Genomic DNA, 13,487 nt, shown 5'->3' with positions numbered 1-13,487 from the left:
TTGGTTGATTCTGATAGGGAGCGTCCATTTGATGAACTCGTAGGACTTCCCAGTCTTTATGCAGATATTCTTGAGTTCTCATTGGCAAATACATTAAGTAAACGAGACAAAGAGAGAAAGATAGAAAGAGAACACGGTTCTTTCACCTTTCTGAAGGAGCGTTTGTTCTGTTGCGTAATCGTAAATATAAATCGATTAATACTTTCCTTTGCATAAAAACAAGAGTGAAGAGAAATGATGAATTATGACGCGTAAAAGTATAATTACCTAAAGAGAACAGAAAGTCGAAATGTCATTTTGACTTTTATGTTCTTCTTGGTAAATCACACGTTACACTTAAATGCTCACTGTGTGCGATAAATGACCACTAGGCACATCGCGTATTATAATTTGCAGAACGTAATGAATTATTACGTTCGCACAAGATAAAATTTGCCATCAATATTTTTTATGTATTTGAATTCACGACCTGTTTTTGATTTATTGGATCGTTTTAGTAGATTTTTGAAGCAAGTAAAATTTACGATTAAATTGTTTACATTTTAACTGAATAAACGATATGTAACACTTCATAATATCTAAATAATATTATGCATTATGAAGCCCGGCTGGCGGCCGAAGTAAGACAGCGTGATTAGTTTCGTTATAATTCATATATGTGTATATACATGCATATATATATTTTTTCATATAAATACATTTTTGTATTAATAAAAAAAATAAGTGATTGTGCAGAATAATATATTGTGACCATTGTGACCAATCCATTGTGACTTTTAATTTTGATCAGCATTACATAAACTATTTCCAAAGTTTCAGCCACTATCACCGAAATCCAATTTCCATAAGAAATGTGCAAAATCCTTTTTAATAAATTAACTATTTAAGATATAACAGTAATTTATATGTGTTAAATCTATGTAACTATCATATACGTATATATATATATATATATATATATATATATATATATTGTAATCGTATACTTATTTTCCATTTATAAAATATAAATATTTTCCATATATAAAATATAAACATGATAATAAAAAATTTATCCTATAAATTCACAGATAACAAATTCGAAAAATATCATGTTAATTGTAAGATACTAAATTCTCGACCTGAAAAAAATTGATAGGTCACAAGTAACGAGGATTCGAAGAGTTATATGAGTATATCACGCATACCAAATATATTTATTTTTTTCCTATACTTTGTGCCATACATATAATATTATTAGTTTACTGAGACTTCAGAGCATATATGATTTTAGTATGCAATCGCGTACGATCCACCATGTATCATAAGATACTTTGAATTATTAAGATAAATAAGTCGCGCAAATGCGCAGTGAGTGTCTCACATGAAAAATATTCCACGACGTTAAGACATTATGACAGTTTAATGACATTTCGTGCACTGTTCATTGCGCAATTACCTAGCCATTTTCTTTAGTTTTTCCCTTCGAATCTCCTTTCTCTCACTGGAAGCGATTTTCCACCGGATGTACATACACCTCCACGTATAGATCATTACATATTTAAGCAAATTATTCACGAGTGCATTGTCAGCGGAGGAAACGCAAGATAACTTTGATCGCTCTTTTTTTTAAATTACAAGAAGCTACGTCTTCGTGGTGTGCTCACAGTAAGATAAAAATATTTAATAAGCAACTGCCATTGATCAATTGCCTAAGGGATATATCTACTTCACAATGATCCTATATATAACCTTGCAGTCCTCACGCAAACTTTCAACAACGTACATCAAACTGAATGGAGAATATAAATTCAGCGAGAGAATACGGTCTTACGGTCTTTATACTTTGACGAGAGTCCCTAGGTTTTGATGCCTTAACTTGAACAGAGACAGCAGAAAAAAGAATTATGACGAGTAAACGTACGATCAATCGCACGGTAGAACTTATGCTTACCGTGTTCGGTGTCTGGCCAGGTATATCATGCGTACTACCCTACAGAGTGTTTTGGGTGACTACGTTAGCAGTTAATCAATTCCTTCACTACCGGTACTTTGTAACACATTTTCATTTTGACAATATCTTCGACTTGATGGACTGTATGAGTAGCTTCTTGGAGTTTGTAAAACTGATGTTTAAGCTCATTATCTTCTCATTGAAACAGCGGTAAGAGACGGTTAATAAAATAAACTATTAAAAAAATTTGTAAAGATAGAAATAAATAACATTGCGGAAATGTGCAATTATTTCAAAACATTCGATCGTTTGTAGAAAATTTATCGAAATCTTAACGATGACAGCGGAAGATTGGAAAGATTGCAGCGATAACCCTGGCGTTGAGTTGCGCGAAACAGCAAGAAGAGCGAAACTATCGAGTCGTATTTGTAATGGATTAATTATTCTTTATACAATCTCCGCGCTTGCATACGTCTTTGGTTTTTTCCTGGCCGATACTGACGTCACAGATTTGACAGCTGAACTGCCTCTCATTATGAAAATGAAGTATCCCTTCGTTATAGACACGCAACACAAGTACAGACTGGTATTAGCTACGCAATCCGTTTTCGTGATGGTGGGCAGTTTGGGAGCTTGTTTATTCAACGCTTTGTTTTTAACTCTGGTAACCTGCACCTACATAAGCAAGTATTATAAGCAAAATATAATTATATTCATATAATTAATGTCCCAAATAAGCTATATAAATGTTAGGTAAATTCGAGAAACATTGAATATCTATTTCAGATTCTAATCTGCCTGCATTTTATCGAATACATTTCTCATAACATTCTTAGTCTTTATATTGTAGGTAAAATAAGTAATTGTAATTACATTGTCAAAATGACAGAATTGTGATTTCTAGACTCTACACGTGGGCAGTCAGATAAACATCCTACTTCGCTGGTTGAGGGAAATTGGATCTAAAAACATCGAGAAAACGCACGACTCATTCGTCACTGTCATTACGAAAATTATTCGGAAACATCAAAGTATTATCAATCTCTCAGAGAAGATTGAGAATCTTTATTCATACATCGTCTTGCTACAATTCACATCAAATACGGTGATCATTTGCTCATTGGGATTTCTGATCGTAACAGTGAGTAAATTTATTAATATTAAAATTTCAAATATAAAAATATGTATTTCACTTTGGAGTCAATTACATAAGTCAACATTTTATGTATTGGTCTCTATTATGTATATGCCATTTTAATTAATTCATTATGTTCATTTAAGCCAATATCTCTAACTTTTGATCCATGCGTAAATGTGTTCATCTTCAATTTTGTTTCAATGTTGCAGGCAATCGGAACCCCCGACGCCACTGAAAAAATAGTAAAATCTCTTTTATTTTACTTTAATACGAATCTCGAAGCGTTTATATTTTGCTTCGCTGGGGAATATCTAAGCAATAAGGTTAGCAACGGAAGATTATTCAATTATTGTAATAACAATACAGACAATGACATATAGATATTTTAGCGTTTGCTGTATTAAAACTAATATTTTGTAAAGATCACCACAACACTATAGAATTCTTTCTGTTATTAATTTTATCGTCATAGAGCAAAGCGATCGGAAACGCAGCGTACAATTCCGCTTGGTACGATATGAAAGCTAAAGATAGTCGGGTTCTATTGTTCACAATTTTAAGATCGCAGAGACAATTGCAGCTTACAGCTGGCAAAATGGCTGTTCTCTCCTTAGAATACTTCACAAATGTAAGATGCGTAATAATTACAGAAAAAACATATTAATTACATTTTTTATGTGCGATGACATAGTTACTTATATTTTTATCTATCACAATATTTGGAATATTTTTGATATGTATTCTGATATATAACAAATGATAATATTATTATTCGAAAGTCCAAAATTAATCTATCCAGCGTACAAAATTTTTTGCATAGACATATCATATAATAATGCATATATATTTTTTGGTATTGCTAATAAAGTCAATATTGTTATAGATCATGAAGGCCTCGGGATCATATTTATCGGTACTGCTGGCAATGAAATAAATGCTGTAATATCAATCTTGTATATAATATATACATAGAAAATATTTTTTATAATGTATACTTTTAGATCAACCCCAGACACAATATACAGTTAATAACTGTATACTGCAGTTTAAGAAGTCGTGATATTTTTTTCGCTAATGTGAACAAAATTATGTAAAGTTATACTTTTATCTAAAACACAGTTTCTCAATCATCTAAAATATATTTCCGAGCATATAAACACAAACGCATTTTTTGTGCCTGTACTCTGTACTCTACGCACTTGTTAATTTCTTGTAAATATCACCATCGCCCATAGATGAGCTACGAATTGCATGCGAGAAAACTCACTTTCGTAAAACTTGTGTTTTTTTTATGCTTCTCGGTGCATGAACTTCAAAACTCTTCCGAAGTACGCTGAAATACGACTGACCGTCGGACGTGTACGTCGCCGCGTTCGCGTTCGCAGGAATCATTGCATATTTAAATACGCGATTACATCACCTGCGCCCGAAGGAAAAAGGCAGGACCCTACGTGTGTTCTCCCTCTTCTTGTATCGATGTTGTGAGAAACTGCGGTAAGCGTATACAAGCGAGGGCTGCACGTGACACAAAAAAAAATATTTAATGAGATACTCTCATTGGTCGATTCTGATAGGGAGCGTCCATTTGATGAACTCGTAGGACTTCCCAGTCTTTATGCAGATATTCTTGTCTAAAATACACATCGAGTTCTCATTGGCAAATACATTGAGTGAACGAGACAAAGAGAGAGAAATAGAAAGGGAACACGGTTCTCTCACCTTTCTGAAGGAGTGTTTGTTCTGTTGCGTATAAATCGATCAATACTTTCCCTTGCATAAAAACGAGAGTGAAGAGAAATGATGAATTATGACGCGTAAAAGTATAATTAACTAAAGAGAATAGAAAATCGAAATATCAATTTGACTTTTCTGTTCTCATTGATAAATCACACGTTACACTTAAATCCTCACCGTATGCGATAAATGACCAGGCACATCGTGTATTATAATCTGCAGGACGTAATAAATTATCACGTTCGCACGAGATGAAATTTGCCATCGATATTTTTTATGTATTTAAATTCACGACCTGTTTTTTATTTATTGGACCGTTTTAGTAGAATTCTGAAGCAAGTAAAATTTACGATTAAATTGTTTACATTTTACCTGAATAAACGATAAGTAATGCTACATAATATCTAAATAATATTATCCAATAAAGCCCGGCTGGAGGCCAAAGTAAGACAGAGTGATTAGTTTCGTTATAATGCATATCTATATATATAATATGAACATATATTAAATAAAATTTTTATCCTATTGTAATCGTATACCTGTTTTATATTTATCTTCCGATTCAATCGTGCAAGTGCACGCAAAATCCCAGATAAGTAATTCGAAAAATATCATGTTAATTGTAAAATACTAAATTCTCTACCTGAAAAAGATTGATAGTTACAAATAACGAGGATTCGAAGAGTTGTACGAGTATATCGCGCATACCAAATAATTTTATTTTCTTCCTATACTTTGTACCATACATCTAATATTATTAGTTTACTGAGACTTCAGAACATATATGATTTTAGTATGCAATCGCGTACGATCCACCATGTATCATAAGATACTTTGAATTATTAAGGTAAATAAGTCGCGCAAATGCGCAGTGAGTGTCTCACGTGAAAGATATTCTAAGAAGTTAAGACATTATGACAGTTTAATGACATTTCGTGCACTGTTCATTGCGCAATTACCTAGCCATATTCTTTAGTTTTCCTCTCGAATCTCTTTTCTCTCGCTGGAAGCGATTTTCCACCGGATGTACATACACCTCCACGTATAGATCATTACATATTTAAGCAAATTATTCACATCGTCAGCGGTGGACAGAACGCAAAAAAGACTGATCGCTCTCTTTTTTTTTTAAATTACAAGAAGCTACTTCTTCGTGGTACTGCGCACACAGTAAGATAAAAATATTTAATGAGCAACTGCCATTGATCATTCGCCTAAGGGAGATATTTACTTTGCAATAACCCTAGAATCTTCCAGTCTATACGCAAGTTTTCAACAACGTACATCAAACTGTGGTTGAAGAATATAATTTCAGTGAAAGCATATGTTCTATATACAGTGACAAGAGTATCTCCAGGTTTTGATGCCCTGGCTTGTACATAGACAACAGCAGAGAAAGAAATTATGGCGAGTAAACGTACGATTAATCGCACGGTAGAACTTATGCTGACTATGTTCGGTGTCTGGCCAGGTATATCATGCGTACTACTCTACAGAGTGTTTTGGATGATTACGTTAGCAATTAATCAATTTTTGCACTACCGGTACTTTGTAACACATTTTCATTTCGACAATCTTTTCGACTTGATGGACTGTTTGAGTAGCTTCTTGGCGCATGTAAAACTGACCGTTAAACTCATTATCTTCTCGTTAAAACAGCGGTAAGGGCCACTTGAAAAAATTAACTGTTGGAAAATTTTGTAAAGAAAGGCAAAAATAACATTGCGGAAATGTGCTACAATTATTTCGAAACACTCGATCGTTTGTAGAAAATTTATCGAAATCTTAACGATGACAGCGGAAGATTGGAAAGATTGTGATAACACTGACGTTGAGTTGCGCGAAACGGCAAGGAAAGCGAAACTATCGAGTCGTATTTGTAATGGATTAATTATTCTTCATACAATCGCCGCGTTTGCATACGTCGTTGGAATTCTCTTAGCCGATGCCGACGTCACAGATCCAACAGCTGAACTGCCACTCATGATGAAAATGGAATATCCCTTCGGTATAGACACGCGACGCAAGTACAGACTGGTATTAGCTACGCAATTCGTTTTCGTGATGGTGTGCAGTTGGGGAGCTGGTTTATTCAACGCCTTGTTTCTAACTCTGGTAACCCGCACCTACATAAGCAAGTATCGTGAGCAAAATATAATTATATTTATAATTAGTGCCTATGTCAATTAATCCATATAAATGTTAAGCTGCAAATTCGAGAAAAATTGAATATCAAGCTATTTCAGTTTTTAATTCGCATGCGTGCATTTTTATTCCTATCTTTATAGATAAAAATATATAATTGTAATCACGTTGTCATAAATGACAGAATTTTGATTTCTAGACTCTCCACGTGGGCAGTCAAATAAACATCCTGCTTCGCTGGTTGACGGAAGTCGGATATAAGGACATTAATAGAACGAATGAATCATTCTTCACTGGCATGGCAAAAATTATCCGGAAACATCAAAGTATTATCAATCTCTCAGAAAAAATTGAAAATCTTTATTCGTACATAGCCTTGCTGCAATTCACATCAAATACGGTCATGATTTGTTCATTGGGATTTCTGATAGTAACTGTGAGTATATATAAACAAATTAATATTAAAATTTCAAATATAAAAATTTGTATACCACTTTAGAGTCAATTACATGAGCGAACTTTTCATGCATTAATCTTTATTATATGTATACATATATCATTTTAATTTTTTATTTTTAACTTTTCATGCGTAAATGTGTTTATTTTCAATTCTGTTTCAACATTGCAGGCAATCGGAAGTCCCGATGCCAGTGAAAAAATAGTGAGGTCTCTTTTATTTTACGCTGTAACAAATCTCGAAGCATTTATATTTTGCTTCGCTGGAGAATATCTAAGCAATAAGGTTAGCAACAAAAAAAAGATTAATGTGATAATAATAAAAGAGACAGAGTAGATATTCCTATGTTTGCTGTATTACAACTAATATATATTATATGTATATTAGAGAAATACTGTAGAATTCTTTCTGTTATTAATTTTATTTTTATAGAGCAAAGCGATAGGAAACGCAGCGTACAATTCTGCTTGGTACGATATGAAAGCTAAGGACAGTCGGGTTCTATTGTTTATAATTTTAAGATCGCAAAGGCAATTGCAACTTACAGCGGGCAAGATGGCTGTTCTTTCTTTAGAATACTTCACAACTGTAAGATACGTGATAATTATAAAAAGACATATCTTAATTAAAACTTTTATATATACTATGCCATAGTTACCTATATTTTTGTTATCTATCATAATATTTCTGGTATTTAACATAGCGAATAATAATATTAATATATTTTAAAGTAGGTTTTCCTAGGACATAAATTTCTTTACATATATATATCATAATGTACAATATTGTTTTTTATCGCTAATGAGGACAAAATTTTTACAGATCATGAAGGCTTCGGGATCGTATTTGTCAGTACTGCTGGCAATGAAATGAACGCCTTAATATCCATCATGTGTATATATATATATATATATATATATATATATATATATATATATATATACACATAATAAATATTTTTTTAATGTATACTTTTAGACTAATGTAATATACACAGTTACTAACTGATACAGAAAACTGTAATACAGAAGTCGCGATATTCCTTTCGCTAGCGTGGGCCAAACTATGTGTATCTATACGGCTTTTGTGTAGAACATAGGTTTTTAATCCTCCAAATAAATTTTCGTGCATATAAACACATTGGCCCGTATTCTGAACCCCCTTTTATCGATAAATGCGCGCATCACTGCACACGCATTTTTGCTTATGCACTTTATGCACTTGTTTATTTCTTGTAATTATCACCATCGCACATAGATGCGCTGCGAATTGCATGCGAGAAAACTCACATACTTCCGTAATGGTTGGGTTTCTTTTTTTCGCTGTTTAAAAAAAGTCTATCATATCAAATTTCAGTCATTTTGATAGACACCATTACCGATCGGCTTTCTGCAATTTGATAACATCTGACACTTTAATAACAATAGATTTTTTAAAGAAAAAGTCAGTGGACAGATATAAAAAAGTGGAAACCAAAAAAAGTATAGAACAAATTCCTATATGAACACCATCAATCCATCTATAGAATTTCCACTTCTTATTTTGGGAATATTGCCGGACTTACTGTACATTTCATTCTGTAGACAGCTTTGAACGATTACTATCTTGGCCAATTTTAATTCTCTTATGCACTCATACGCGATCGATTTTTCTGATATATGACTTAAGTGTAACTTCGAGTTTTAACCAATTTTTTTTAATTCATCATTTTCTAGATTAATCAATAGCAAGACGTATAATAATTATAAATTGATACAAAGGTATTAAAAGTATTTCACAGAAAAAGATACTACGTTAGTTTTAATTATATAATATGTGAATTGTGAATGTCTCACATAAAAGATATCTTTTGACAAGTGCTCTTCAAAACTTTTTCCGAAATATGATAAACTTCTTCATTTATGTGAGAGAGATTGATACATCACAAGCATCGAGAACTCGAAGAGTCGTACGAGTAATATACATCCACGATACTTAATAATTTTATATTTTCCTTTGCTTTATGCCTCATCTCTCATATATTTTACTGATACCTTAGGGCAAATATAATTTTAGTATGCAATCGCGTACGGTACACAATGTTTCATATGGTACTCTAAATTATTAAAGCAAATAAGTCGCGCAAATGCGTAGTGAGCGACTCACATAAAAAAAATTCTAAGAAGTTTAGACATTATAACAGTTTAACGACATTTTTTGCACTGTTTATTGTGCAATCACCTGGCCATTTTCTTTTAGCTTTTCCCCTCGAATTTTTTTCTGTCCTCTAGATCTTGAAACCTTTTCAAAGATCATTAAATGCGACTTGCCACTGGATATACGCATATCCAGTGGCATCTATACGCCGCGTATAAATCATTACGTATTTAAGCAAATTATTTACGAGTGCATTGTCAGCGGAGAAAACTCAGAAAACGCACGACCACTCTGTTCGCTCCCTCTTTCTTTTTAAATTGCAAGAAGCTATTTCTGCTTAGGGTGCACACAGCTGGATAATAATATTTAATGAGCAACTGCTATTGATCAATTGCTTAACGGAGATATTTACTTCACAATGCTCCTAGAAATTGCCAGTCTTCACGCAAATTTTCCACAACGTTCATAAACTGTGGTTGGAGAATATCATTTGAGCGAGAACATATGTTCTATTTCGACGAGAGTGTTTCTTATAGTGGGATTTGGTGTCCGGGCTTTTACATAGACAATACTAGAGATAAAGATTATGACGAGTAGACGTACGATCAATCGCATGATGCAACTCATGCTGATCATGTTCGGTTACTGGCCAGGTATATCATGCGTGCTATTCTACAGAATGTTTTGGATGACAACGCTAGCAATTACTGAATACTTTCATTGCCAGTACCTTGTAATGCATTTTCGTTTCCATAACCTTTTCAACTTGATGGATTGTTTGAGTAGCTTTTTGGCGTTTATAAAACTGTTCTCTAAGCTCTTAATTTTCTGGTTGAAACAGCGGTAAGAGACATTTAATAAATTAAACCATTAGTACTTTGTAAAAGAAAGAATAATAACATTCTGAAAATATACAGTAGCTATCTCGAAATACTTGATTAACTTGACCGTTTATAGAACATTTTTCGAAATCTTAACGATGATGGCAAAAGACTGGAGTGATTGCGATAACACTGGCGTTGAGTTACGCGAAACGGCAAGGAAAGCGAAATTATCGAGTCGTATTGGCAATGGAATAATTATTCTTCAGACAATGGCCACGCTTGCATACGTCATTGGCATTTTCCTGGCGTCGTTAGACGTCGACGTCACCGATCGAACGGTTGAACTGCCTCTAATTTTTAAAATGGAATACCCCTTCGTTATAGATACGCAACGCAAGTACAGACTGGTATTAGCTACGCAATTCCTTTCCGTAGCAATGTGCAGTTGGAGTGCTAATTTATTCAACGCGTTGTTTTTAACTCTGGTAACCTGCACCTGCATAAACAAGTATTATAAGCAATATATAATTATATTCATAATTAATAACCCACAACAAATTATCTATATAAATGTTAGACTGTAAATTCGAGAAAAATTAAATACGTATATCAGATTCTAATTTGCCGATGTGCATTTTGTAAAAATTATTTTCTATAACATTCCTAATGTTTATAGGTAAATTAAGCAATTGTAATCACGTTTGATTTATAGACTCTACACGTGGGCAGTCAAATAAACATCCTGATTTGCTGGTTGGGAGAAGTTGGATCTAAAGATATCGAGAAAACGCATGACCGGCATGACTCATTCGTTACTGTCATTACGAAGATTGTTCGGAAACATCAAAAAATTATTAATCTCTCAGAGAACATTGAAAATCTCTATTCATATATCGCTTTGGTGCTATTCATATCAAATACGGTGATGATTTGCTCATTAGGATTTCTCGTTGTAACCGTGAGTAAACTTATTATAATTTTAAATATAAAAATATGTATTCCATTTTAGAGTCAATTACATGAGTTAACTTTTTATTCATTAATCTCTATTATGTATACATACCTGTATCATTTTAATTAATTTATTATTTTTATTTACAACTTTCATGCATAAATGTGTTCATTTTCAATTCTGTTCCAACATTGTAGGCAATCGGAAGCCCCGACGCCAGTGAACAAATAACGAGGTCTATTTTATTTTACATTGTAACAAGCCTTGAAGCATTTGTATTTTGCTTTGCTGGAGAATATCTGAGCAAAAAGGTTAGCAACGAAAGATTACCGCGATAATAATAATAAAAGAAACATGTAGATATTCCCTACATGGAAAGAACGGTTTTGCTGCAATATCTAAAAATTTATCTTGATACAGAACTGAAAATAATTTTGTTGCACCATCAAAATAATTATGTAGAGCACTCAACTGATTGCTAAAATGCCAAAATTTTTTACAGCGTTATCATCATACTGATCAGTGACCTACTATAATTATTTTGATGGTGCAACAAAATTATTTTAATTTTTGTATCAAGGTAAATTTTTAGATACTTCAGCAAAACCGTTCTTTCCGTGTGTGTTTGTTATTAAAACTAATATTATAAAGAGCAATACTATAAAATTCTTTCTGTTATTAATTTTATTTTCATAGAGCAAAGCGATCGGAAACGCAGCGTACAATTCCGCTTGGTACGACATGAAAGCTAAAGATAGGCAGGTTCTGTTGTTTATAATTTTAAGATCGCAAAGGCAATTGCAGTTTACAGCGGGCAAGATGGCTGTTCTCTCTTTAGAATACTTCACAACTGTAAGATACGTACATAATAATTATTTAAAAAAACATCTTAATTGAAACTTTTAAGTGCAATGACATAGTTACCTATGTTTCTGTTATCTACCATAATATTTCTGGTATTTAACATACATTTGTACATAACAAATAATTATTATCGTTTGAAGTAAATTTTTCTAGCATATAATTTTTTCACATTATTGTTCTTTATCGCTAATGAGGGCAACATTTTTGTAGATTATGAAAGCTTCGGGATCGTATTTATCGGTACTGCTGGCAATGAAATAAGCGCACCGTAATATATATCTTTCCTAAATAATAGTCGTCAAGTAACGAACCAAAATCATATCTGTTGATTTCTCTAATTAAAAAACCATATTAGGTACATACATACCACCAGGGGTGGTACCACAGTATATACATGTATACATATATATTATTGTATATATATATATATGTATGTATGTAGAATATCTGTATATATATACACACACACAAATATTTTTTAAATGTATACTTCTAGACCAACGTAATATGCATAATTACTATCTGTATACAAAAAATTACAACACAAAAATCGTAATATTCTTTTCGTGTGAAGAACTTTGTTCTTCTGCGGCTACTGTCTGTGTGTGACACAGATTCTCAATTCTTTAAATAGATCCGCTCACATAAACACATTTTACATACAAGCCATGGCATATTTATCTAAATACTCTAAGCACTTGTTAATTTTTGTTAAATACCACCACACCCCATACATAGATGCACTGCTGATAGCCATGTATGCGAGATAACTCATATGCTTTCGTAACACTTCGATTTCACCGCTGCTTTTCCACTGTCCTGACGAATGAACTTCAAAAACTTTTTGCAAAGTATGCTGAACTTCTACGTTTATATGAGAGAGGTTGGTAGATCACAAGTATCGAGAACTCGAAGAGTCGTACGAGTGATTTACACACACGATTCTTGGTAATTTTATATTTTTCTTCGCTATATGCCTACATCTCAAACCTTTTAATTTTATTGAGACCTTAGGGCAAATATAATTTTAGTATACAATCGCGTACGGTCCACAATGTTTAATATGGTACTCTAAATTATTAAAGCAAATAAGTCGCGCAAATGCGCAGTGAGCGACTCACATGAAAGAAATTCTAAGAAGTTAAGACATTATGACAGTTTAACGACGTTTTTTGCACTGTTTATTGTGCAATCACCTGACCATTTTCTTTAGTTTTTCCCCTCGAATTTTTTATCTGTCCTCTAGGTCTTGAAACTTTTTCAAAGATCACTAGATGCGACTGGCCACTGGATATACGCATGTC

General features: G+C 33.0%; 4 protein-coding genes and 1 long non-coding RNA gene across 10 annotated transcripts in view; 4 read left to right on the top strand and 1 right to left on the bottom strand.

The window, feature by feature from the left end:
• LOC139818157 (odorant receptor 4-like) overlaps nucleotides 1-54 on the top strand; it is a 3,734-nt gene extending 3,680 nt beyond the window's left edge. For all 3 annotated transcript variants that reach the window (XM_071786737.1, XM_071786729.1, XM_071786752.1), the window contains one exon: nucleotides 18-54. The gene's annotated coding sequence lies outside the window, so the exon portion shown is untranslated. The remainder of the gene's footprint in view (nucleotides 1-17) is intronic.
• Nucleotides 1-13,487, bottom strand: part of LOC139818689 (uncharacterized) — a 21,974-nt gene extending 8,487 nt beyond the window's left edge. The window contains exon 1 of the long non-coding RNA XR_011733482.1: nucleotides 13,305-13,487. This is a non-coding gene — a long non-coding RNA (uncharacterized lncRNA). The remainder of the gene's footprint in view (nucleotides 1-13,304) is intronic.
• On the top strand, nucleotides 1,470-5,336 carry LOC139818203 (odorant receptor 13a-like). 2 transcript variants are annotated; one of them, XM_071786805.1, is made up of 7 exons: nucleotides 1,470-2,143; nucleotides 2,249-2,597; nucleotides 2,838-3,074; nucleotides 3,281-3,394; nucleotides 3,544-3,699; nucleotides 3,955-3,984; nucleotides 4,073-5,336. In XM_071786805.1, the coding sequence occupies exons 1-7, from the start codon at nucleotides 1,887-1,889 to the stop codon at nucleotides 4,163-4,165; spliced, it is 1,236 nt and encodes a 411-aa protein (XP_071642906.1). In that variant the 5' UTR covers nucleotides 1,470-1,886; the 3' UTR covers nucleotides 4,166-5,336. The 2 variants fall into 2 exon arrangements, with proteins under 2 accessions (XP_071642906.1, XP_071642913.1); XM_071786812.1 differs by lacking the exon at nucleotides 4,073-5,336 and having other exon boundaries at nucleotides 1,474-2,143; nucleotides 3,955-4,049.
• Nucleotides 6,059-8,346, top strand: LOC139818457 (odorant receptor 4-like). 2 transcript variants are annotated; one of them, XM_071787201.1, is made up of 6 exons: nucleotides 6,059-6,276; nucleotides 6,604-6,920; nucleotides 7,150-7,386; nucleotides 7,579-7,692; nucleotides 7,840-7,995; nucleotides 8,230-8,346. In XM_071787201.1, the coding sequence occupies exons 1-6, from the start codon at nucleotides 6,210-6,212 to the stop codon at nucleotides 8,278-8,280; spliced, it is 942 nt and encodes a 313-aa protein (XP_071643302.1). In that variant the 5' UTR covers nucleotides 6,059-6,209; the 3' UTR covers nucleotides 8,281-8,346. The 2 variants fall into 2 exon arrangements, with proteins under 2 accessions (XP_071643302.1, XP_071643291.1); XM_071787190.1 differs by having other exon boundaries at nucleotides 6,060-6,466; nucleotides 6,575-6,920.
• On the top strand, nucleotides 9,856-12,557 carry LOC139818312 (odorant receptor 4-like). 2 transcript variants are annotated; one of them, XM_071786932.1, is made up of 6 exons: nucleotides 9,856-10,386; nucleotides 10,501-10,852; nucleotides 11,080-11,325; nucleotides 11,517-11,630; nucleotides 12,016-12,171; nucleotides 12,394-12,557. In XM_071786932.1, exons 1-6 carry the CDS (start codon nucleotides 10,130-10,132, stop codon nucleotides 12,442-12,444), a joined length of 1,176 nt encoding a protein of 391 aa, XP_071643033.1. In that variant the 5' UTR covers nucleotides 9,856-10,129; the 3' UTR covers nucleotides 12,445-12,557. The 2 variants fall into 2 exon arrangements, with proteins under 2 accessions (XP_071643033.1, XP_071643038.1); XM_071786937.1 differs by having other exon boundaries at nucleotides 9,896-10,196; nucleotides 10,752-10,852; nucleotides 12,394-12,554.

This window comes from Temnothorax longispinosus, chromosome 1, assembly GCF_030848805.1.
Source record: "Temnothorax longispinosus isolate EJ_2023e chromosome 1, Tlon_JGU_v1, whole genome shotgun sequence".
NCBI lineage: Eukaryota > Metazoa > Arthropoda > Insecta > Hymenoptera > Formicidae > Temnothorax > Temnothorax longispinosus.
This window is presented reverse-complemented; position numbering and strand designations above follow the sequence as displayed.